The sequence below is a fragment of the Parus major genome, chromosome Z (genome assembly GCF_001522545.3).
Source record: "Parus major isolate Abel chromosome Z, Parus_major1.1, whole genome shotgun sequence".
Taxonomy (NCBI): domain Eukaryota; kingdom Metazoa; phylum Chordata; class Aves; order Passeriformes; family Paridae; genus Parus; species Parus major.
In genome coordinates this window covers 50,667,064-50,694,407 of record NC_031799.1, presented here as the reverse complement: position 1 = coordinate 50,694,407, position 27,344 = coordinate 50,667,064, and the positions used below count along the sequence as shown (strand labels likewise).

Here is a 27,344-nt window from a genome sequence, read left to right as displayed (position 1 = left end):
GAGATGGTAGATTTTTGCCATTTCTCTATGCTTTACACTGCTTAAAACCTGCAATTTAGTGCCTAATTTTATTTGGTTTAGTTTCATATCTGTCAGGTCCAAATTATATCTAAATGACATGGCTTATGTTGATTAGATTGATTATGACATGGCTTATTAGATTAGATCATATATTTAACTATATTTTACACCTGTAATATCAATTTCTCAACTCCCCACCAACCCTAAGGTTCATTAATTCTTCTTACTCTTATTGACTAAAACATTTCCTATTCAATAAATTTCAGACTAGGGAGAAAAAAATCCAACTTCTCAAACTACCTTCAGGTGCTAGTTCTACTAAAACATCTGCATTGGAAGTGCTGACTTGCTTTTCTGGCTTTGTTTTGCATGGTTACAAGCTAAACCCTAGGGTTTTGACCTGAGGATGCTTCCATTTCTATGCAGAGTTCTGATTCTCTTTTCATCAAATCACCAACAAACCCAGTAAAAACCAATTTCCTGTTTAATTAAATTGATCTGTGCTGCTGCTTGCTCCTTCCCTAGGGACTGGATCACACTCTACCATGCAGTCAGCATTATTTCATGTTGAGAAATTTGGGCTATCTGCAGCAGATTTTAGGCTGCTTGTAAGACAATCAACCAAACATTCTGGCTGCTGAGAACTTGGCGGGTTTAATCACCTTATATAGAATGTCTATTACCTATCTGCAACCTACATGCTGCATTTCTTCTCCATTTGAAGAGAAAAAGTTGAGTGGGATTTTGAAACCTTTTCATCACAGTGTTTTTTCCACCATATGCCTCCTGCTGCCCATGGCCTTTGCTTGAGTGGTAGAAGAATCTGAAGTGCTTCTGGACCCCTGTTGGTCTGGAGAAACAGAGAGTGTGGGAGGGAGTGAGAGCACAACTGCAGAGGGCAGAGAGGGTTCTTTCCTGAAGTAATTGTGAAATGATCTGAGGAACCTGCCAGACAATTTTCCACAGAGAGCACAGAGAAGTCAGGACTGAACCAAAGAGGCAGCAGAAAAACAATCTTAGTCTTTTTCACTACAATATTTATGCTCTTCTGATAGTGGTAGACAAGTGAACACATCGCAGTGGAAGAAGCCTCTCTATTGCCTTTTGGGTGCACATCCCTCAAAAGGCTTTCCTTAGGTCAAAATCTGCAAACTAATGAATTATTTAGATGTGGGTTATGACCTGATGAGCTTTGTGCACTTTTGCATCAATGTTTTTTCCCTCTCAGCAAAACCAAGGCAAGTAACAGGTCACCACCTCTGAACATTTGCAATTGCTGCAAATTGCATTTTATACACAATATTAACATATTGGAATAGAAGTAGATTATTTTGTTTAAAATATTGAAAGTACTCTTTCTTACAGGGAAAGCACTTTGCAATGTATACTGGCTTGGGCAGAATGAATTTCACAGCATAAGTCAAGAAAGGGATTTTTAAAAAAGAGAAAATATTTCTACACTCCATCTCAATTTGAAACTGATTCTGAGAGCTAAGAGTCAAATTTGTTTGACATGTGACAAATACAGTGTGTACAATCCATTAAAATCCAAATGTAGGGACACAGGGGATGCCTGAATTTGTCACAGTAAGAGTGCTATGATCAAGTCCAGTTAAAAGAATCAACTTTGACAAGACTTCAGGGGCAATTTATGATGTTAGAATTCCTGATACTTATTCACAACCTCACAGGCGCTAAGATTAAAACTTGCACGTTAATTGTAGTAGAAGTTGGTTTCTAGGAATGACTCAAATAGTTAAATGTGAAGCTTCAGAGCCCTAGAGAGCCACCAAGAACAAAGTAGGTAATTACAACAAATTTTAAGTCCTTTAACCTCTCTCCTCACTTAAAAAATTAATGCTTTGCTGTATACTTCTATCTCATTTTGTCCTTGATGCACTGTTTCAAGAATTTAAACATATTCTTCTCTAAAACAAAAGCTCTAAAAAGCTCACAGAATGCTAACTTGTCTGCTTTTAATTTGTGAGATGGCACAAGTTCAGGAACAATATGTCTATGAAAACATCCTGGCTATGTGTTTCTGAAAAGGTAGTGAAAGTAAGATGACACTGTGTAATCCAGAAAGGAGAGCAAAGAATCCTTCATTAAAGGATTTCAGGGGACAACTGCTCCAATAAGTGCCTGCTATTATGCCAGTCTCAACCCTAAAATAGATTCTCAAATGTACTAGACCAGTTAAGGTCTTATCAAAGGCCCTTGTCAAATGGTTTGAGCCTGAACTGTTTAAAAATCAGTGACAACTGGCTAATGAATATTTTAAGCAGTTAAACAAGGCATGTCCAGGGTAAACTTTTAAACTACCACAACTACCAGGACTGCACTACTGAAAAAGGATGTTTTCAAACCATGCACAAGTTCAGTGAAGGTAAGACAGCTTGCTTTTCACCCTGTCTAGAGCCTCAGGACAAAGCCCAGCTATAACAGTAAAGATTTTACAGTCATTTAACTAAAGGCTAAACCTAGCTGGTACTGTACTTACACTTTTGTTAACTTTTTTTATTAGAATGGCTGCCTGCAATGTTTCCCTTGTGGCCACACATGGGGATAGACTCTCTAGAAAGCCTAAATCTGATTGACACAGAGAGTGGAAGATTATTTCTCTCATGTCTATTTCTAATCAGAGAATGGTTTCTGCATCTCTCAAGCCCTCCAAATGGTTGAATTTTTTTCTCCTCAAATTTCACATATGTTCTGGAGGCTGACATTCTAAGGTGACCAAGACATGTGACTTTGAAGATAAGGAAATAAGAGTAAGTTGTGTATCATTTTCTAACATTCCAACAAATTTATTGCAGAAACAGTTCTGTAGTTAACAGGAAAGAGCCTGGTTTATCATAGAAATCTATTTTTTTAAAGCCTCTGATAACATCTACATGGAAAAGATGGATGTTTTTCAATGCTACATACAGGTGTAAAATTACACCTCTGCTTTTCATATGTCTCTGGTTTGCATATGTCAAAATTGAATCTGGATTTTCACCTTCACCCTACAAGTTCATTTGTTAAAGAAATTCCTCAGAAATGGTGCAGAAATGCAGAGAAAACTTTTTTGTTGGTAGGTTTTATTTAGTTTCTGGGTTTTCCTTTTCTGCCACAGGTCACTCTAAAATTCAAGGGAGACAAGTCACATTGTACAGAGTTAGAAAAAAAATATACCACAGAAACATTGCTACCCCTAATAGCTATCATGCTACTTAAAATTTTTACTTTTGAGCCAGAAGATTTATTTAGTTGATACACAAGGCAAAGAGTCACTCAGTTCCAAAGAATTGATGCAGATCTCGTTGGTACAAGATACTCTTATCCAGTTCAAGTGCCTTGTCAAAACTACAGATTTGGTGAAAACCCACCAGTAGCTTCATGTGCCATTTATTTATGTGAAAAATTTGTACAAAACTGACTAAGAAAAGGTAATTTTTCCCACAGTTTTGCAGGCAAAGCCCTTGCAGTTAGATGTTAAAACTCATGTTTTTTGTTTGTTTTTTTTTTTTTGTAAGGAAGAGCTCACTGTCTCAGTCTAGAGTTTGTTAAAGAGTTTTTCTGATGGACTAAATCTGGATTTAAATTCACTGCCAGACATGCCCCATCTTCATAAAGGGGATTGTACAGGTGGGAAACAAACTGCTTTGGTGTCAGAAGTGACTTAAAACAACAGCAAAGCTGCTCTGGGATCATGTAGCAACCATCATCTTTATCAATCACTCATATAAAACAAAAAATACAAAAAACCCAACCAAAATCCATTCCTGATATGAAGAATATGCTGGCAATATACTTTTAAATTCTCAAACCAAAGGAAATTTTCTCTACTGTGTGCTAAATTTCAAAAAATCTTGCAGCATCCAATTAAGTTCTTCCCTCAGCCTTGCTTTCCTTTCTATAGCAACAAGCAGAAGAACGTCTACCTAATTTCCAGAAGCAAAGCATGCAATACTGGGCTTCAGGGGATTAAGTTTTAAGAAAGCAGATTTAAATGTAAAAAATCTATAGTAGCACATCTGTATGCTTCCAGATGCATTTATTTTGAACACAAAACATTTGTAAAAGCCATTTTCTTCAGTCTTCACAAAAACAATAATTGTTAATGTTTTTATATTATTGTTTTAAGAATTAAAAGACTTTTTAAAAGATAATTAACCTACTAAACTTCCATATCCATGTCTATAAAGGTTTTTTATATCCACCTTTCTCATCCACTTGTCTTCCAGTACTGTCAATGGTAAAAACCACTGGAAAACTGATTTACATTTCTCCTGTACTCACCCATCATGACATTATGCTACCCTCACTAGAAAAACACATTTACATTTATTTTGTGTTTAACCATCACGATGTTTCCTGAAACTCTTACCCAAAAAGAGTCACAAGATTTATAAAAAACAGAAAAAAATACACAGAATGGCAGCAAGGAATATTTTTGCCAGTATTAATTTGGCATCAATTCAGGCTTACTTAGTTACAGGCATTTTGCATCCTTTCTCTTGGTTTAGCTCCCTCCTCCTTACATGACAGCCAGTCATTTTGACACAGAATATTCACAATAGAACCTCTGAGTATTATCACAGATCAAAAGTCACTCTGTAAGAAAAGAAGACTAAAGTACAAATAATAAAGTATACAAACATATCCCAACCAGAGATACATTAGGTTATAGAAATGGGCTCCTAATTAAAGAGCTGTTTAGTAAAAGGGGTGAATCACAGGTTGACACAGGTTGTACCCAGAGAAAGGTCTCTCCATTAAGGATTTTCTGTCTCTAGCGCAGCTGAGTCTAACTCCTAAGTCTTTCCAAACTGCTCAGGTTTTGAAAGCATTTCATTATTGCTTCATTAAGCATATACATCCCAACTTCCTTGCACAGTTGTAATCCAAATTATTTGAAATAGTTTAAAGTAAAATTTTTGTTTGCTTTCTTGTTTTGGTATATCAAGATCTACAGGGTTATGTGACACAAAATGCCTTACTAGCAGCCATTTGACACTTTCTTCAAAGAAATGTCCCTTTTCCCATTTGTCAGTTTTCAGTGGCTGCAGGTCTTACAAGGAGCCCTCTTTTAGTGACAGCTGAGTTAGAAATTAAGAGTATTTTTCTGATTTAGAAATTAAAGCCAAGGCGGAATCAAAACAAACTCCCACCCAGTTTTAAGATGCAGAATCAATGAATGAAAGCATAAAACAGCACTGCTTTGTGAGACAGCAAGAAGCTAAGTTCTAAGGGCTTGAAAATCTGCAGTTCCATGAAGTAATTCAAGCCTTCAGATTCAACAGGCAAATTTAACCGGAGATCTTACTATGCCTGAAGACATTTTCTACACCCTTTTTCACATACACTCCCTTTCTTGCTTTCTTTTCCCTCCCTGTCTGTCAGAATCTCAGAGTACTGTCGGTGGTTCTCCTCCAGATCCATGGTAGGCACCTGCTGAAGAGTATAGCATATGTTGTTATATGTGTTGTTAACTCTGGAAGCCTTGGGACTTGGAGGAATCTTGAAAACTTAGTGAGAATTTCCAAGTACCATCTGCCAAGTTCCAAGATGGCTGGCAAAGCTTCATTTAGTCAGTAACTCCTCCAGGGTAGCTAAAGAAACGCTTCCCATAGAGAAATATTGAGAAAGGGTGATTCAGCTTCTGGGGAGTGGAAGCTCCTCTCAAAAGGAAGGGAGGAAGGAGACAGCAAGGCAGAAGAAATATTTATTTTCCTTTGACTAGATGGTTGGACTCACCACTGGAATTAAAGTTCTTCCTCTGTGTGACTAAGGAAAGAACTGCAAGTACTGTAGTAAACTCAGAAGTTTTTTTCTAATAAAAAAGGTATCCAATTTATGAACACTGGGTTTGGTTTTGTATTCTCAACAGGAACAATCCTGAAAATCTCATGGAAAAATGCTTGGATAAAAATTAGGTCCACAGTCCAAGAAACCACAAAATTCAAATCTTCCCTGCCTTGCTGGACCTACATATCCTCAGTTTAAAGTCTTTTCAGTAATGTGTTTTGAATTAATATTTGTAAAAAAAAAAAAGAAAAAAAAAGTTTAGTCTTCATGTTTTCATGTTTCATTGGAAAGGCTCTTTAGAAATCTAATCCATGTGGTGTTTTGAAGCCAAGACTGTTGCCCTAGTAGCTGTGCATATGATTACTGATATGCTGCATGTTCCTAAATAAAAGCTTAGGCAAGCTATTAAATATTCATGCGGATGGTGGAATTCAATAATTATACCCAAGCAGTGAGCTAAATATAAACAAAAGAATGAATAACCAGCCTAGACTACAAGGAATTAAGCCATTTATTCTGCCCTGTGAGCTGCATATCATCTTTATGAATACCTTGTGCTGCAAAACATGGGATCGACATGTTAGACAAAAGAAGCTAGGGGACAAGAGTTTCCTAACCTCCCCAATAACTGTGGCTCTGCTTAGGAGCAGCTGATGAGGTGAAAATAATGGGTACTATCTTTAGTTGCATAATCTTGAACCTAGAAGGTCATCCAACCCAAGAGGTCTCTTAAAACAGAACTTTCCAAGGAGAGCCTTACTGAAAAAAAAAATGTGAAAATGCCATGTGAAAGATATATCCTTGTAAGAGGGAGAAGAAAATACAAATGGAGATCTGAATTTTTGTTACCTCTCCTATGAAAGGTGCAGTGGGTTTAAACAACTCACTTTTTATTGATGAAATGGAAGAAAGAGTCCTAATGAAAAGTCACATGATTTATTTTTGCTGCCTTCTGTATTTTTCTTTGGTTGTCTCTAGTCTGAACTTCAACATTTGTAATTAAGGAGAAGAAGGAGAAGTGAAGAGTTACTGAAGAGGAGGTGTTTATGCACTCTGCAATACTTGGGAACTGGTTACAATCCTGCCTCCATTTTCCCTCTCACTCCCTTCCTTTGCCACAATCAGCACAGATATCTCTGGCCACATGAAGTTCCCACTGTGGGCCAAGAAGTTTTGTTTGGTTTGCTTTTTAAAGAAGAGAACAGTCAGTCTGTTCTTCCTTTAGTGGCACATCATCAACAATACTACAAAGAGTGGGAGTGGGACACTGAATTTCTGCTTTTCAGCACAAAGCACATGGCTCCTATTTTATTTTACAGAAGATTTCCAGAGTTTTTTTCTGGTAATTATGAAAATAAAAAACTGTAAGGATTTTTATGTGCTATTCTGATGCCTCACATTTAAAACCATAAACAACAGTAAAGTGGTATAATTAAAAGCACAGCATACAGAAAATAATCACAGAAAATAAACATAATAGCAAAAATAACAGATACTACAAAGAAAAGCGATTTCCCTCTTAATTTAAATTCTTTTAAAAAAGCCTTACTGTATTAGGGTGTTAGGCTAGTGGAATATCTTCAAGTTTTGCCAAAAAGTCCTAAAAATAGTCCAATTAAAATTGAAGTCCTGTCACTGTAAACTTGCCACAAATTGTCCTGCACATTATAGAGTGAGGAAAAGTTAAGACACATTCTTAAGATTCCTTATGCTTTACAAATCCACAGCTATGCTCAGATGTGAGATGTTAAAAAAAAGGTTGGAATCCTTTTCTGAATAAAAGATTTCAAAATAGGCTGTTTTTCCTTTAAAGAACACATATTGTCTTTTTTTCTCTCTTGAAAAACACAAGAATGGAACAGAGCATACATAAAGAAAAGGTTTGAGTTACTCAGGTCAATTTCTCCCTAAAATACATGTATGCAACTTCAATTACCATTATATACACAGCAGATGGCTGCAATCATCAGCTTACTCACAGAGTATCTAATATCAGACCATTCTACAAATTTATTTCAGAAGCATCTACCAAGGAAGCAAAAATGAAACTTTTGTCTGCAGCTGCAAAGTGCCCATTTTAAAAAATCTGACTTTTACCATTTTTGGTGGCACTTGAAAGGTGTGCTTACCTTGTCAAAAGACCCTTTCACAAAGAAAGGGCAACTCTACCGTGATAGTCCTGCTGTCTTTAGGAATTGCTCAAAACAATATTTAATGATGCAAACTACTGAAAAAGGCAGAAATGCTGTATGTATTTTGTTCAATATCTTACTAATTAACAAAACCAGTATTAACAAATTGTCACAATGATGCATCTCTGTTTAGTGACTCAAATGTTTTCTTCCTCTATAGTTAATTGGAAGACATCATGAGAGAATTAAAACACATTTACACGACTGTTTCACCCAGAATTTATCGACACAGATCCACATATAAAGCCGCTCTCTGAACACCAGAGTTTATGAAAATTCAAGAAGTGCTCAGCAAAACCTGTGAGGGAAAAATGTACCATGACCACTTGAGAGCAAAAGACATTACCTCAGACTTGGTAAACTCATAGTCACAAATTTCTTGTGTGCTGTTTCTTAGGAAAGCTTTACTTTGTCAGAATTTGCCCTATTCTTACCTTGCTCCTGCACATCCCTTTGAGCTATTGCTGAGGACAAGGTAGGAGGTGTGTTTGACTGCTACAGCTGTACTACATCTTCAGCTAGAGAGTTTTCCAGCAGCTTTGGGTGCATTCTGATCCAGGTTCATAGCCATACACCCAAACAGATCTTTTAGCTCTCAGATTATCCGCGTACTCAGAGCATACAGAGAAACCCAGATACCGAGACATGTGACTCACCTGTACACTCATGCTGTAGTCCTTTCCCGTAGTACCCTTTTTCACAGATACACTCAAACTGGCCAGTGTGGGTGCCACATTTACAGCTTGCCATGATGTCACAGCAGTTTTCGTTTGCCTCGCACAGGTATGAACAATGCGATATATCTTCTTGGATATAGCTGCCAGACGGCAGGTCTGAAATAGTATCAATTTATTAACAAAAAATTCAAACAAAAGTTATCCCATACTCTCACATTTTACCACTGGTGAAACATTTGTTAAAAACCCTAGGCTGCAGTTCTAAGTAGCAGAGATGCCAGTATGAAGCAGAACCTTGCTATGCTCAACATGCAAAGACTGGTGTCCTTATTCTGGAAAAGGGCTCACTGAAATCCATGGTGCATTCAGATTTTCTCTCCGTTTGAGTCTTAGACACTGCCAGAATGCAGTCTCATTCCCAACAGAAGCTGTTGAGACAGCTTTTCCCAGCTTTGGTGGATGCCTTATTTGGCAGCAGAGGAACATTTGGCCATGGCATGTAAAACCATTTGGTCATATTATAAAATAAAAAGCTTTGGCATGTTCACATAGACCAATCCAAACTTACCTGGAAAAACAGGCTGGCAACAAAGCATGAGAAAACCTTATTTTACACTGTTATTTTAAAGTAGCACGTTTCTAAAAATTATAGCAAATAAATTCAAATGGCTAGTCTGATGCCTGTTCTAAGCTTCAATCAAGCAGCACTGTCAAACAAATGTTTAATCCTGTGTTCTCACTTGCTTGTGTAAACCTACCCTATTTTTCAGAAAAAGCTTTTTATTTTAGCACATAGCAGATTAAAAGAGGAATCGCAGTCCAAACTCTCTTTTCACCTCTTCCTCTTTCCAGTTTTACTGCATGTATAAGGTCATAAACACAAATTGTATTAACTCTCACACAGAGGGATCTAGATTAATTCTGAACAGGCTGTTGTTACTGCACGAGACACCCTAAAGGTATTGAGTCTAGTTCTAAGGCGCCTCTTGTACCTGACTACAAGGTTCATCTGTTCAAGCACAAGATACACTGGGCCAATAGCACAGTCTGTTCTTCACAGACAAAATAAAAAGCTGAATGGATGTAAGCATGTACGCACTTCAGTGAGGAGATTTTTGCTCACATCTTGTTGGCAAAGAGTAAAGCCAAATAAGTTTATCCTATTAACTGAGGGATGAACAACTCAGCTAGAAAGTATGAGAAAAATAAAAAGGGAATCAACACTACATGAAGTGTAAATACAAGACAGTACTGGAGAGCTTTCTATTCAGACCTCTCTGTCTCCTGTAGATTTCTGAGTTTAGTACATCAATACCTTCGTGAAGGGCTCTGCGTGCCAGAGCCTCAAACTCTGTAAAACTGTGAAGAAGGTAACAGTGATCTTCTTTTGGGTGGGATGCCATATCATTCAGCTCTCGGATGTTCCCCTGCCATATCCCAAAGGTGAAGATCTCCACTCCAAGTTCACGCAAGGATGCTGCAATGGGTCTCGGGTCTCCCCCATTGGAATAGCCATCAGTAATGAGAAATATCACTTTCGTAGCATTTCCACGGGCATGCCGTAGTATTTGCTGGAAGAGAAAATGAAATTGCACACCTCAGCAAAGGGTTAACAGTGGTTGATCAGTACATTGCTTCCTCCATTATATGGCTCCTTTTATTTGAATTATACAGCTAATAAGGCCCCTGCAAGATCACCCACTAAAACAAAGGTCAAACACCTGCACGTACAGCCTGTGGTTGAACAAGGCCAACCCGAGTCACACTTTAGGTGCTCACAGTTTACACAACCACAGAAATCATGACATGATAAGTAATGAGACACTTTTCATGCTGATTGATTAAGTCACCCATGCATCAGACTCAGCAATGATTCTGACCAGAGTTTAAGTAACTTTCTTCAGACTGAAGTTTAAATAGGTACTACAAACATTGAAAATCTAGTGCAAGACCCAAAATACAATCTAACATATTTTAATGCAATATTATGTTTTGATCCACTAAACCCTACTACTGATTTATTGTAAGGCTTCTCCTAACAAATATTTAGACTGTTGGTTATTTTAAACCCAGCATAAAATTCCCCATTTGTCCCAAACCTTCCTTCATTTGTTGAATGATGATTTCCTCCCTTTCAACAGTTTGCTACTTTAGATTGTCCACTGTGGTCTTAAAAATGCCTGTAGTCCCTTCTACCCTGCTGCTTGCTCCTCCTAATAATACTCCACACAAAGCATTTGTGATACTCCTCAGTACTGCCTGAGAATCCTGCCCGTTTCAGCTTTCCAGACTGACAATGTGCTAGTGCCAGTTACTCTCCAAGTAGTTTCAGTTTTTGGGAGACAGGCAGAGCACCAGCAAAAATGTGATGCCAATGTGCCATGGACAAGAAGCCACCCTATGGAGCTGCCATGCTGATGATTAGCCACAGTCTGTCAGAGAGTGAGTAAGTAAGGGATGACTACCAACTTCCTATTTGTGGCCAGGTGCTGCCCACAAACCTAAAGCAGGAGATTCTGAAGAAATATTTTCTCCATCCTCTGGGAACTTATGTAGAAAGAATTAGGTATAGACTTTCATTGTGGTAGTAGACAAATTATGACCATGTTTGTTTCAATAATAGATTATACCATGCTGCAATTAATTCAAAAGACCACATTTAATAGACCTTTGAATGATACTCCAAAAGACATTGTCATTGTATGACAAGTAGGTTAATATGATTAAGACACTCTTAAAAAGCACAGATTCCAAAGCCAAAGATTAACCAAGCTGAGCTGTTTTATTACAAAATCTTTATGTAAGTCTTATGAAGCAAATTCATCTGGCTTTCAGGTCATCCAAAAGCTTACTAGCTAGGCCAGCCTAAATAACCAGTAGAGTTTTTATACCCCTACCCAGTAAGCCAGGCCATATTTTAGACAACTGGATTTTGATTTGTCAGTTCACTGACTTCAGGTAGATGCTATGCAAAACAAGCACACACCCCATAAATCAAAGCACATACCATTGGCACTGTGGTCTGAGAGAGACCGCCAAGCCATGTTTGACTGCTGGGCTTGATTTTATTATTACTTGTTTGCAAAGCCCAAAGGGAGTGAAACCAAATTCTCTTGCAGACAATAATACCCTTCACAAATCAAACTTATTCCTCATATTGCTTAAGTTATAAGTGGAAAACCAGAATGAAGTGGGAAAGTAGAATGAAAAGAATCAGGAAGAAAAAGACAAGAGAAAGGGCAACATGAAGACAAACAGTAGGAAAAATGTACAAATGCCTAATTTCAAAATGCATTCTGAAACTGATGCTCTAAGACAAGTGACTGCAGGCAGAGATGGTAGTGTTATTTATAATTAACATGTATAATTAACATATTTAGCATTAACTGTGCTATTTTAAAACAGAATATAGGCAACTTAAACTTCTATCCAACTTCTTAAGTATTCAGGCTGATATTCTCCACTCAGGATGTTTGTCTAAAGCTATTTCTGTAAAAATGGCCCTTTTTTTGAAAAACAGGACAAGGAAAACATATGTTCCATCCTCACTCACTTGGTTTTGGCAACTGTAGCATCTCTGAGCTTTGAAAAAAGAAATTTCAATCTGCAAATCACATAATAAAGGTGGAAAAATATGCCGCAAATACATGCAAGTTGTGGAATGTTCCTAACCGAGGAGGAAACCACAACTTACACAGGGTTAAGAGACATAATGGAGATTGCCAGTGCAATTCTCTGAAGATCCCACCTACACCCAGATTGCTCCAGCAGAATATGATTTCAACTCGTGATTGTGTCATAACATGTACAGAAGGGGGAACAAAGCTGAATTTTGGAAGAATGGCAACTTCTGTAGTATCCTCCAGCACCATTTCCCTCAATGCATAACAGAAAGCTTCACACACTCTGCAGATGAAGGTAGGGGACAGCATTCCACATTGCCCTGATTCTTCAGCAATTAATGCTCATAATCAGCAACAATCAAAGTTCCATGTTTTCCCTAAACACAGAGAAAAGTCTTCAGGGCCAGTGAACAAATGAGCTTGGGCCCCAGTAGCCAAGACAGGACTACAGATATCTCAGGGCTATTTAATTCTGACTAGCAAATAAGCAGGGATTTTTGTTTTGCAAAATTAGACTGCTACAAATCTCCTCTGAAACTCCTGAAACACAAATCCTCCATGACTTTCCATGTAATCAAGAAAGTTCCTGGTCTCATGAAAAATTGCTTAGCAAGACCTTTTAAAATACATGGGTTTGAGTTAGTGGAAAGCATCAGTAAAAGACCATCTTTGAGGAGAAAATAACTGTTTTTGAGGGAAGAATATGTCTTGGCTACACAACCTTCTGATAAGGCAAGAGCCAACATCTCTTCTGTCCTCTGCATGTCAAAAGGCAGCCACCTCTTCAAGACAGTACTTCTGTCACACAGACATGAATTGAGCCAACAGGTAAGAGAGCATGAAGCTGTCCTCCTGCTACCCAGAAGACTTGAATATTCAGGCACCAGGGAATCTGAGTAGAGAAACAGACAGACAAACAGAGAGGATTGCTACATATTGCCCCTAGAAATCAAAACAAAACAAAGCAACGGACCAGCTTGGCCCTCATGTCTTGCAGCTGTAACTGTAGACACAGAATCCCTGCTGTATAAAAACAGAGGAAAACAAGGGAAGGAAAGAAACATTCAGCATGGTGGAGGGGGGGGCAGGGAGGAGATGGGGGGAGGAGACAAAAGTCTGTTTTGAAATAATTTGTGTATGTCCCTTGGTCTACTTAGTATTTTATTTCTTTTTGTGAGGACAAGAGGACAGGTCACCATCCTGTCAGAGCTGCTGACAATCCAAGTATCAGTCTCCATGCTTCTTCTCTGAAATATTTGTGCAACATTTCACATAATTTTTGTTTTCTCTAACTCTGAATTACAAGCATTCTGAGAATCCTCTCCTTCCCTCTCCAGAAAGCAGTTTTGAAAACTGTTTTTTCCCTGAACAGAAAGTTCATATATTTTAAAATGTTTGTTCAACCCCTAAACTCGTTCAATGCCTAAACTTGTAAGTACACACAGAGATTGTTCATCAGCCCCTGACAACTTCATGGACTGTATCTACATAAAGATGACGCTTTTTCATGACAAGGCTTTGCAGTCCCCTCATAAACTGTCAGGTTCTTCAATAAATACAGTTTAAAAGCCCTCTAAATGGTACTAGTAAGTTTAAAGGATCCTGAGAACCTGTTTCTTTGACAAGAATATCCACATCTGCTTCTGATTTTACCATTAAATGAAACTGAACACCAGCCATAACTCAAAATACAGAGCTGAATGGCCCATTAAATTGAGAATTTAGCCCATTTGGTCACTACTATAAATTAATAGGGGATAAGTACAAACAAAACAAAACAACTAGTGCTCTTGATGATTGAACAGAAATTCACAGAGCCACTAGAAATACCTAGTCTTTTACCATTTCAGTAACTATTTTCTTGTCTAGACTTCCTTCAGAGGAGTAGTAGATCAGACAGTTTCAGTAACCCTTCCAGATCTTAAATAAAACATTCTTTTCACATTAGCAAAAAGTTATTACCATCTGTATTGTGTTCAGTGACTGTTTGGTGTGTACAAATACCTGGCAGTCTAATCAATTTTTTGTGCCAAAAAAAGTCCTTAGAATTAAAAAATGAAGTCTTATGCAACAAAAGAGTTATCATACAAAATCCTCCTCTAGAAATTCACTACAGTAATGGAAAACCAAATCCTACCAGTACAGTTACAAAGCCAGCTAAATTCTAACTTCTGTATTTTTAACATTAACATGAAGTTCATAACACAAAATTTGGAGACGAGAAGTTTTGAAGGGCAAAGAGTTCTTCAGTGACTTGGCATCCACAGCAATGTTGTCAAAGGTTCTTTATTACTGTCTCAATTACATCTTCTGCACGTAATCCATAAACACACAATCTTGGGCCTGATTCCTGTCCTTATTCTTGGTTTTGATTTTAAAGACGTTTCTGACAGAATTGAATATTTTATCTATCTAGAGTGAAACAAGTTGAAATAGGTTATCCTCTCTCACCTTACAGACCAAGCCTCCAATAACATCATACAGCTGCAGGAGAAGCTTTCCTCAAAATGCTTAAGTTGTAGCCTAACCCTCAAAACAGAATTATCCAACATTCACCTTGTAGGAAAAACACGATCAAAGGGATAAAAATCAAATGTTATTTCTTATAGATCAGGAAGAACCACGACTGCATCTCAGAAGCAAACCAGAAAGCTTTCCATGAGAGAGCCATTTGGCTGTGCTACCCCAGAAGACCACTTACATTGGATTGCTTTTCAGTTTAGGAATGGCATAAAACATACACACCAGGGGATGAGTTCTGAATAGAATCAAATTATTCTTTTTCCTAGATGATCACTTATTCAATACAAAAGAAATAATTTCCATTTTATAATATTATAGAATTAATTTTACCTATCTATAATGTAACATTTTCATTATTAAGCTTGTATTAAAATTAATAAATGTTAGTTTATTACAAAAAAACGCTGCGTAGATCTGGTCCATATATTCATAAGGATATTAAAATAGTACCTCCTAATTTATCATAGGTGGCTTCAGAAGCAGATCATCATTTTATTCACAAAGGAAAATGTCAATGCTAAATCACTTTGCCAAGCTCAGCTTCTGTTCATAACCATAACATAAACCAGACAACTGGGGATACCAGTATCATAAAGTCACCCCAGGACACAAGGTTTCTTTGCTTTCACCTTTCCCGCAGGTAAAAATGTCCAAATTTGACAGATTTTATGCAAATAAATATTCAATAACGAAAAAAATAGTCAGTGCTGTGATCAAACATAGCTTTTTGTGAAGCTGAGACATCACTGAATCCAGAGCACTCCTAAGAAACCTGGTCATCTCACAAGAGTAATGCAAGGCTAGGGGGTGACAAATACAGTTCCCCTTCATCATGAAACTGTTGCCAGGTGAAGAGTTGTTTACACCTGGTAGGTTAATGAAATGCTTATTCTTCAAAAACCACTGACCTATGGAACCACACAATGCTAATTCTGCAGGAAGAAGAACTGGAAAGCAGATAGCCCAATTGTGCAAACTTTTACCAGTTCACCAGGCATTGTCTTTGGGGTTGCCCACCACCAGGGATCACCAGTCTCCCAGGACAGAAAGCATGCACAGAGGGAAGGAAACATAAGTTTACAGCTTTGGGAAAATGATTATCATATATATGGTTTTTTTCTGAGAAAACCTATGAATATATTTGTAAAATATAGTATATAATCCGGGGCTTTTTCTGCACTCAGCATGCAAGATATTTTGGAAGAGATATCCCCTCATGCATCCAACTGAATAAAGAATGCTTGCTTCTTAATGTTACATTGGTGCTAAGGAGTTTTATTTTATTAATTTTTGGTAACAATACAAATGTTATTCCTGTACGTAAAATACCTGGCTACACCTCCTGAGCTCCCTCTCTAAAACAGCAAAGGTCTGATTTCGCCACCTTTTCTTTCGCTATTTTCACTGCTTAAATCAAATTAATCTTATCCCCTCTTTAGGCTTCATAAAATGAATGAAAAGGTATTCCACAGTTAGAGGTTTTGGCTTCCAACCTTTCTCACTCTTTTCTGCACTGCAACACAGACTCTAGAGAATGAGCTGTTACCTATCTAGAAGAAATAAACTAATATTAAAACTACGCTTGGATATTCCCATAGCAAGAAATGCACTCTTAATTCAGAGAAAAGATGTATTTATAGAAATAATCTGTATATCTAAAATATTAAAATAGTTCTTTCAGTAACTGGCTGGCATGACCTGAGTAAATCTCTCAACTGTGTCACACAACCCCAAATACAGGAATGAAAGCACAGGTGTAAAAAGCCAGGCATGCTCATGGCCAGGAAATGTACTGATATGACATCTGAGCAAAGACTGACAGATCTAGTAATGTTCAGATGGGGTAAAAGAGAGTTTAAGGTCCTCTTATCCATGCATATATATAAATACTTAATGAGAGGGGGAGCAAAAAGATGTATACAGAATCTTCTAATTGGTAGCATGAGGCAAGTAGCACATATTTAAATATCAACATTCCACTTAAAGAGAAGAAGCAACATTTCTGCTGCAAGAGTGATTAACCATTGAAACTGATTTCTCAGAAAGTTTATGGGTTCTCCATCCCTGGGTATATTCAAACACCAACTTAGACACAGTCCTGAGCAGCCAGAACAAAAGCCTAAACCCAAAATCACCACTGGCTTTACAATTACAGTATGATTATCACATCATATTACAGTATATTATTTCAGTATTATTATTACAGCTATTAGAATTTTGACTCACACAGTTGTGTTAGAACTGTTGGACCTGGTGATTTGAAATTGTGTAGCTTCCAGTTTTGAGCTCTGAACTAGAAAGAACAGAATGCACCTGGTTTCTAGGTAACAACTAACATGCATATCCTTCCTCTTCTATCATTTTGAACTCCTCTAAGCAGGACATTAAAAATGGGGCATGTACATAGACATTTTCTGAGCTTTTATGCTATATAACTTTTTAACAAGTTTATCAAGACTTTGCAAAGTGGCTGGAGACCTTTATATGCTGCCATGTTGTATGCTATATTCAAAATATCATTTGCTAATAGATCTCAATTTGATTTGAAAAATGAAAAGTTTTCTTTGTCTCTGAATGGTTTCCATCATTAATATAACAAAGATATTATTTGATTTCTTTAGTACCGCACTGGTCTTCTGCTAATAATAAAAATAGAGACTCAAAAATATTTTATTAAGTATGTAACTGATTTTAATGTATTTTCAGATCAAGCATTCACATCACTATTGACTAGTACATCTGCCAAATATTTGTTTCATTTGTGTTTAGTTTAAACATTTGTTATTTTAAATAAGCAGAGAAAAAGAGGAAAAGCTGAACTAAATAATTAATTCCAAAATGACAAACACAATTCATGACCTGACCTATCTACTCCTAGCTGTTACTACTCATTATCATAGTTATCATCTGAATATTTTTTTTCCCCCTCCAGGACTGCTAGAATTGAGCAACACTAACACAAAGTTATCACTGATAAGAGATGTCCCAGACCAACTGGGTGTGGGGGAGTGTTTAGGAGAGAAACCCATCTCTGCTTAACTATTCATACTATGTATGCTTAGCAGAGCACCAGGACTCTGAACGTTAAAGCTCTTTACAGACTGCTGCTTACATTCAAGGAAGCTTTTAATCTTCCTGGTTGAGGTTGCCAGTGACACCTTGAACCAGAGGGAGTATTATAATTTTAACAAGAGCTTTTGTTTTGGATTGTGTTAATAGAAAAGTAAGACTGTGTCATAGAGAAGTAAGCAGTCCCAAAAGTTAAGCAGAGTGCTGGTCCTACAAAGAACCTGTTGCTAAAAGGAATAGCACTTCTAATTTCTGCACCTAGAAAAGTCAGAAAATGCTGAGCATCGCAAACATGCTGTCTCACCTGGAAAATCTGACTCACAAATTCCAGTGACATATGGAACTGGTGGACAAAGGGTAAAATATGTATCACAGAACATGTAAAATAAACATTCAGAAGTTTAATGCTGAGGCTTATGCCTGGAACTTCTGCTAAATATGATGTATTTTGCTGTAAAGGCCTCTCGTAAGCCTAGGAAATTAATTAAAAATAAACCAACTCATTTTGTCCTGACTTCTTCAAAATTTTAGTGCTGGGGATATATTTCTTATCTCAGAACAAATCACTCATCAGCTTTTCTGGTTTGTCTTTGTATCTCTGAAGCAAAGCACATGCTCAGACTGATTTCTCGGTGAGGGTATTAACTTTTAAGGACTGGGTTTCAGAAGGGGCTTATTGTCAGACCCTTCCGAAAGAGGCTGAGATGACAATAAAAAATGGTTTTCACATGAAAAGGAATTTCTATTCGTGAAACATTTAGGATGATATCATCCAGATACCATAGTGGTAAAAGATTTCATTCATTGTATTGTTGGTTCAGATATTATAGGCATGAGATTTGTTTTATTTTGTGCAGCAATATCTATACAGACTTCCAAATTACAGACTTCTGATTAGACCAAAATATGAGACACAGTTTTGTAAGCACAAGCAGAAGGATTCCAAAGAAAAGGTTTTCAGCTAAAGATAAAATTAATCCTGATTAGGCAGTGGCAGATAAACAGAGCACTTTTTACCTGTCCCAGCCAAAAGGTCAGAGAAAAATTAACTACTTAATAACTTCTAAATGTAGGTATATTTCAGGCTTGGTCTAAGGGCAGTGAACAATGTACAGATGTGTATCCTGTCTCTGATGCTGCCCTACTAATCTTGTGAACAAGCCCCATGCAAAGTTGGAGCATGCAGGACCAGTACTCTCCACAAAAACCATGCTGATTAAAACTGGAGATTTGGAGCTGACAATAGAGATGGCTGGTGGGAGCGCTGCTTTCAATCTGGTAATTCCTAACTACCAGCTCTGCAATTGCAAAGGTGGCCACAGAGGTAAACCAAGTTGACTTTGGTGGTTTTTTTTTTGCCATATCTTTAACGAAGACTCCAAGGCCATCTCAAAACTCAGAGAAGCCCAATGCTGTTAAGAAGTCAGTTAGCTCTAGCTGACCTAAGCCATCATCACATACTTGGAGCATGATGCCAAAGATAACCTAGAATCTGCTACTCTCACATTTTTGCCTGCAGATTTTGCAGAGGTCATAGGAATAAAAATCCACAAACACATGCTCGATAACCAGACAACATACATGAATGTTCATTTTCTTAGTGAGAGGGCACTACTTTTTTCAAAAAAAAAATCTTAACCAAGTACTTGTTAAGAAAAGATTTTCAGTTCTTTAGCTTCAATAAACTTTTACTTTTAATTTGAAAATGAGATTCTGAATCTAAAAATGCACTGAAAATAAAAGCTAATTTTCCAAGTGGGTAAAAATGCTGCATCTTGTACTTTTGTGCTTTTGTCATACAGAAGAAACAAATCGACCATTACTTATTTAAACGAGCATTAAATAAACATTAGAACTGTTTATTCTAAAGCGATATGTGCTTACATTCTTTGGAAGAACCTTTTTAAAAAATATTTATTAATCATAACACAGAGCATGGAATTTGACATGCTGGTGGGACATTTGTCATGCTCCCTCAATTCACATTAGATATAAACACCAGATTTCAAAGAACAGATTTTCAAAAAACACGCAATTTTATTCTGTAGATGGCAAACTTTCCACTTGCATATACCTAAACCAACTTCAAATGAGTGAAGAATTATAAAAACAAAAAGATTGCCTTTAGTGCAATTATTTTTATAACACAGTACTCCCAAAGGCTCCCTCTTTTCCAGACTTTTTACAACAATTGACTTGTCTAAGGCTGTCTGAGTACTATCTCTGACTTTCACTTCAATTATGAAGAGAAATTGTTTCCATTTTACTTCCACTGAAAGACAGAAATAAGACTACTTTCTTCTTAGAAGATGTAATTTTATTCAACATATTGCCATGTGCAGTAGTTTGAATAATTTTTATTTTCATCTTTTTTTAAAAGAGATGAAAATGGAAACCAATGCAGCTTCAGGATGTTTAAACTGTTCACCAATAAAGATAGCACACCAATGCTGACATATATGTAACCGTGACTCTCAGCTGCTAAAACAAGACCCTATTAAACTTCCATCATTGCATGATGACCCCTCAGTTCTGTTTCAAAACCCATCTGGTAACAAAGGCACATCCCTCCCACGAGGCATAATGGATGCTGTTAGCAGTGGCTATCTCTCAGGATCAGAAGGTCCAATACAGCTGCCTAGAGGTCTCTCAACACCTCTCCACCGGGGTCCTTTGACTTTAGATGCATTCCTTAAGCACTCACTCAAACCTGTTTGTATTTTCAATTCTGCTTTGGTTCTATCTTGCTGTCACAACAGCACTGTAGCTTTCCATAATGCAATAAGCAATCTGCTTAACATAAGCTGCATGTAGTTTGTGCTGTCCCACCAACTTATGCTGTGAAAAACTGAAGCCAAAGAGTTTTGAATTAATGAGCTCAGTTTCTTCCCCTTTCTAAGACTGTTTGCATGTGCCTTAAAAGAAAGACTCTGAAAATGAGCACATGCTAGCTCAAGCATGACATGAAATCATAAATGGGGTGGCAAACCCAAACATCAATAGCAGTTCAGCCATTCTCGTCGGGATGTTGTCTCTTGCCACTGTCTCTTACGGTATATTTGGCATATTTCTGTGAATTGCATAGAATTTATCTTTAATCTGCTGGGTAGGAATGCCAAAGTGTGGTCTACATGGGAAAAGTTAGGAAGGACAGCTTTGACAGAATACAGAAACTGCAATAAACTTGTCAGCATAGTACCTTTGGAGAGGATGCAAAGCTGCAGTGCCAAGGAGAACTCTCTTATGTTTTCAAAGAAGATGGACGTTGTGTGGCTGTGCAACAGTTTGTCAAACTGAACAGGTCTGCTTTTAGGATGATTTGTTGATACAGGTTCTGAGACAGCAATTGCTATGTAAATCTTACTCCTGTTCACTCATGTTCCCAAGTCATACACTAACTGGCCTGATGACCCTGCAGAATTCACTTATCTCTCTGCCTCTGGGTTCCAGAGGAACCACCACCGATGAGATGAATTACCCACTTTGAGACCTACCAAAGAGGACCACATTTAAGTGCTGGGTTTATCCTAACAAGGCACTTTATTTCATTTTCTGTTACTGTAACATGTAAGTGATACAATCCCAGAGAATTTGCAATGCTTTGCAGATACTTTCAAGTTTGGAAAAGAAGCAGGGAATTCTGGTCAGAAGGAATCCCAAATTAAAGTGTAAAAGAAAAAGAATAATTCAAAAAAGAGACATTTTAGAAAAGTGAAAGAAGAAATAATTATGGGTTGTATCAAAAGACAGTTAAAAACATAAAGCAGCAGTCTAAGAGTCCCCAGGGAATAGCAGTTTTGTTATTCTTAAACTTCATAGATTTATTCCAAAAGTAGTACTTTAAACTAAGAACAGTAATTTTCTGAAGAGTGTCTAGTAAGGAGTGTATTCTCTGAAGATGTTAATTTGTCTGACATGAAGAAATCATACTGAAGAAAACCACAGTACAGTCTCTTTAACCAAGAACTAGTAAGCAGACCGGAATTTAACCTTGTTATTCTATCTTAATTTTCCCTGTCACCATGTGAATATTTTTCTTCCCACATTCTTATAAGAACACAATGTAAAATGACAGTCATGCTGTTGCAGCCACAAAGTTTAGCTGGGCTCAAGAAACTAAATTGTAGGTTTCTGAAGGGATTTTTTGTTTATTCTCTTTAAAGATATCATTAGTCAAGACTTCATATCAAGACAACAGATGGTATTTCTTAAGCTTATATTTTGTTTTTAACGATTATTTTTAACTTGAATCATTAACTTTTTCACACAACACCCCTGGGATGGATCTATATTGAAACATGGCTTCACAGTGGAAGATCTAATACAGGGATGTGTTTTCCTAAAGCAGGTTTGGCATGTACAGCACTGAGCACATTATACAGTGAACTTGCTTTCTCCTGCCAAAAGTGAAGAGAATAATCTCTGCCAATTTCATATGCCCAGCAGTGATGCACCTCTTGCAATCTCACTCCTCAGCTTCAAATGAGAATATGTGTTTCCAGACAAGTGCACCCAATACTCAGCAACAGTACACTACAAGAAATTAGATGTTTAAAAAAAAAAAAAAAAAAAAAAATCTCGAAAATGAGACTTGGTTTGGTGGCTGTTTCTGAACGTAAAGGCCAAATGACAAAGAAGAACCAGGCCTAGCCTTGCAAAAAAAAGCGTCCTGAGTGGACTGGCTGTCCATTAACCATCTACTGGGAAGTCTCCCCAGTATGATCAAGCGCCAACACATGTTAAGGGGCTGCCTAGACCAATTTCTGCTGTCTGTATGACAACGCGACAAGTGATTGTGTTAGGGTGTCTGGCATATCTTGGGGACATGCCCCTATTTATTGGTAGCTTAAGGGGACCTTTGTAAGTCATTAGCAATTAAAACAGACACCTGGGAAGAGTACGTAGGTATGTCTGACAGCTAGCGGGCACTCAAGTCCTGCTGCAAGTCCTCCTGCATGAAACCAGGCAGGCATTTCAGATGCCAGACTTGACTCATACCTATCACTTCTGAAATTGAGACTCGGGCTCCATGCCCCTGCAAAGAACGAATTTCACACATTTGTTTGCAAGGGCATCAGGAAACATGGGAGCTGCAGGTGCAAGACCGTACGGGGAGATGGTGACTAATGGCTCGGACGAGACTTCTGCATGCCACACTATTGCACACCCCACCATACAGCCCTACACCCCCTGTCACGGAACACCCTCGAACAAAGCGGAGAGCCACATTCCCACACCACGCGCTGCACAGCGCACCGCACACCGAGCCATCGCACCCCAGCACCCCACGCACTCCTGCGACTCGCATCGCCGCGCCTTCCCTCGATTGCCGAGACTCACAGGGCACCCCGCACCGCACGGCACCGCCGCTCTCACCGCACCCCTGACCGCGCATCCCCCGGCATCGCGGAGCCCGCGCCCCCGCCCGTCTCACCGCCGCCTGCTGGAAGGCGCCCTTGGTGTAGGTGCCGCCGCCGCGGTAGGCGATGGCGGGGATCTCTCGTCCCAGCAGGGCGCACTTGTGCTGCTGCGGCCGCCGCCGCGAGATGTAGTCCACGCGTGGCACCACGTTGCTGCGCGAGGAGAAGGTGACGATGGCGACGCGCGTGGCCGCGGGCACCACGGGGAAGTCGGAGAGCAGCTTCTTGACGAAGCGCAGCTCGCTGAGGAAGTTGGCCGGACCCACGCTGGACGACTCGTCCACCAGGAACACCAGCTCCAGCCGTCCGCTGCGCGCCCGCAGACGCCGCACCTGGCGCTTGAAGGCGCGCCCCAGCTTCTCCACTTTGCTCTCCGTCGTGTCGGGCAGCGCCGGCGCCTCCAGGGAAGGCGACGCGAAAGTTGGGGCGCGGAGGAGGGCGCCCGTCTGGCCGCCCGCCCGGCCCTGCGGCACCGACGGCGACAGGGACAGCGACAGTCCCCCCCAGCAGCAGAGAGCCACCAGGGGCCACATGGCGTGGCGGCGGGCGCGGGGAGACGGCGGCAGCCGCGGGAGAAGAGCTGCTGGTCGCCCCCTGACGCCCCACCTCCTCTCTACTCGGAGGGGCGTCCGGCCTGCCTCTCTGCCTGCCTGCCTGCCTCTCTGTCTCCCTGCCGGCCTCCCCGCCGGCCCCCGCAGGTATCCGCGCCCTTTAATCCCCCGCGGCTGAGGCGCTGCCCCTCGCACGCCCCTCTCTCCGTTTTCCCCTCCTCGCCTTTCGGAAGCGTTCTCCCCCCGCGTCCCTCCCCGCCTCCCGCCGCCCCGTCCCGCCCCGATGGGTCCCACACGGCTGGCAGGGGACAGCCCGACAGCGGGGAGGGTGGCGGTCACTGGAAACGCGCCGAGCAGAAGCGAAGGGGGGCGGAAAGGCAGGACCCCCCGAAAAGTGAGGAGCGCCTTTTCCGCTCCCTCGCCGCGCGGGTTGGAGCTGCTGTTCGCGGGGACGGAGTGAGGGCTTGCACTGAAACGTGCTGAATTAATCGTGGTTAATTTAGCTCTTTGTTTTGCGGGGAGGATGAGCCTGCGGCTGGGAGGTTTGAAGGGTCCATATGCTCTGGTCTCGCTCCTGGCTCTGTCACAGTCTCCCTCTCTTGTTGAAGGGCGCACTTCAGCAGCCTGAGGACTCGGTTTTTCAACTTTCAAGATGTAGCAATAGTTTATTTATGTACGTCTCACAGAAATGACAGCGAGGTGTCCAGATATGTGGGGTGAGTGTCCACAAGGATGTGTGCATAAAAGACAGGGAAAGCACTTGCATATGCACATGGACATGTGTATGCAAACATATACATTGATGTAGCAACAGTGACAATAAACTGTGCTTGTTACGAAAAATTCCTGGTTGCCATGTGTGACATTACAAGCCATTTCTCGGAAGAGGTCCTGTGCTGTCTTGCTGTCTGTAAATCACCTTAGGAGAGAGATACACTTGCAAAGAGACCTCCTGCAGAATTCAGAGCCCACTACCCTTCAGTCAACCTCAGTACAGATTTAATTCTCAAGAATATTATGAGTTGAGAGCTTTGGTATATTTTAGCCATTGGTTTCAAATGAAACAGGTTTTCTACTTAATCAACTGCATTTTCAGGAGTAACTTAGACTCAGAAAAATTCCTCTGGGACAGATTAGCTGTGTAAACCTGTTGTTTTGGTGTTTTGTTGGTACTTTCCTTCCTTTACACACTTTTTACTCCTCCTCTCAAGTTTGCTTTTATTGATACATCACAGTGCGATGGAATACACAGGTACATTGGTGCACTTGCAAGTTAAGCCCCACATGTACATTTGGTTGAATTGCACATTCTTTATCCACTGAGATTAAAGAGCTGAACTGATGGAAAATTGATCCAATACTGTCCTTTTGACTTCACAGCAATACTCAGATTTTACTTCAAATGACAGGAGACTAAGCAACAGAAAATATGATTTAATTAGGGAAATGATGCATCTGATATACACACCCAACATGCTTTTGCGTGTTTATGGAGTAGTCCAAGTGCTTCACAAAAATTTGTTTCTTAAGTATACTTCTGCAACTCAGTGCTTGAAGAGAAAATAGAAATCAGACATTCTTACAGAGGCATATGTGAAGAACAGTTCTTGTACTGAAGGGTGTGCTTTGTGATGGACTGATCAGTTTCTGTTCATGTTATAGTAAAATGAAAGAGACAACATCATGCTTGGGCTACCTTTTTGTCTTGAAAGGGTAGCTGGAAGTTGCTACAACCACTGAAGTCCTCAGGAAGTTGATTTGCACAACTGGTCTTTGGAAGATTAAAGAAATGATGCTCTAATTGCATCCACTGTGGTCTGAGTCATACCACTATTACATGTAGTCTTCTCATCCATACTGCACTGGTCTGTAGACTGTTGGTCTTTGCACAAACCAGAATGAAAGAATGGAAAAGTATAGGCAAGAAGAGTCTGGTTTCTCAAGGTGCTCCTAACCAAAGGGGATCATTGCAGTTACGATGTTTTGCTATTACCCCTGAGTTTTCAGGTCATAAAAAGTACTTTAGTCTGGGTTAGTTTGGTGGAAAGCTAACTGTCAGTTCCTTTGTTTCATGCGTATTTACATAATCCCAGATTCATACTTACAAATGCCACACATTTTAAGACTCAGAAGAAAAGGAAATGAAGATATACTGAAAACACTTTTAGCAAAGAAATAACAATTCATGACAAGGGCCAGTTGCCAGCGTGCAATCAGGTATGACTAATGGTGAAAACACAGTAGTTAATTTCAGTCTTAATGATCTCATCGGAATTATGAATGCAAAAAATAACAGGGCAGTTTTGAATTAATCCTTGATATATGTACAATTTGTGAAAGCATGTATTTTCTTAAGTCATACAGGCCTTCTAGTCATGCTGCACAGAAGCTCTTACTGGTTTAACAAAAAGATGTATGTGCCCAGGGCTGCAGAGTGAAGACATCAATGGATGATGTAAATATATTTATCACACAGGGAGTTTGCAGTAGTAGAGGAATAAAGAGGTGAACAGCTAAACTTTGACTATGGATGCAAGACAGAGATGCTAGCACAGTATTTTTGTGAAAAAAAATCCAGAAAATTTTGAATGGCAAGGGGAAATTTCAGTCCATGGATAATTAGAGTGCAAAAGGCTTTGAAGAGAATCAGTGACCTGTATTTAGTGAATAATTCTCCTTATATATTTTCCCTAGTATATAACAGAGGTAATTCTCTTTACATTCATTGACATTCAATCTATTTATGAAGAGAGGAGAGCATTACAGGACACTGTGAGAAGTCAGCATCAGCATCTGTAGTAAACGAAATCTAATGGTATGAGGAAAAGAGAGATGGCAGCCAAAGAATTCAAGTCTGCTCCTGATATGATTTAACAAAACCCTGGAATAATTTCTGGAATACACTGAAACTTAAAAGCTTGGACTCAGCATTTAAAATCCTCAAGAAGGTATTTTATCCATGAGGCTGTACTTGCAAAAGAAAAAGTCATCTTGCAGATGGTGAAGGTCATGTATGTATGTGTAAGCAGCAAACATTTTGTTCACTACATGTTCCCTAAGCTTTTCTGAAAGCAGCATTTCCAGGGGAAATCTCTGTTGTAATGAAATTGCCTTCTCCAAGCCCGCCTGCCAGCTCTTTACAAATCCTTTCCATGTTGGTGTGCTTAAGCTCTCTTCTTTTGATGGTCTTTTCCCTGTTGTATTCATGCATATTATTTGTGCTTTGGTTCATACTGATCTGTAGCAGATGGGGAGGTGGAGAGCAGAAGGAGTTTTTTCCCACTTTAAGTGTCTCTGAAGGTCAAAATATCTGCCCTGGGCTTCATTACTTGAACAGAAAATGCAGGTTTCATGTGGCTTCTGATGACAGAGTACTTAAGAAGGTGGTGCTGGACTGTGACTCTATTCCATTACAAAACAGCAGGTAACAAAAAAAAAGAGACCTTTTGGATAAACTGTCTTTGTCATGTGACAG

General features: G+C 39.3%; 1 protein-coding gene across 1 annotated transcript in view; it reads right to left on the bottom strand.

Moving 5' to 3' along the window:
• The window catches only part of SVEP1 (sushi, von Willebrand factor type A, EGF and pentraxin domain containing 1), a 118,944-nt gene extending 94,291 nt beyond the window's left edge, over positions 1-24,653 (bottom strand). Inside the window, exons 1-3 of the mRNA XM_015614961.3 lie at positions 23,333-24,653; positions 9,999-10,254; positions 8,663-8,839 (exon numbers count right to left, since the gene is read on the bottom strand). Coding sequence (XP_015470447.1) covers positions 8,663-8,839; positions 9,999-10,254; positions 23,333-23,851 — 952 coding nt within the window. The 5' untranslated portion in view covers positions 23,852-24,653. The remainder of the gene's footprint in view (positions 1-8,662; positions 8,840-9,998; positions 10,255-23,332) is intronic.
• Between the last annotated feature and the right edge of the window lie 2,691 nt (positions 24,654-27,344).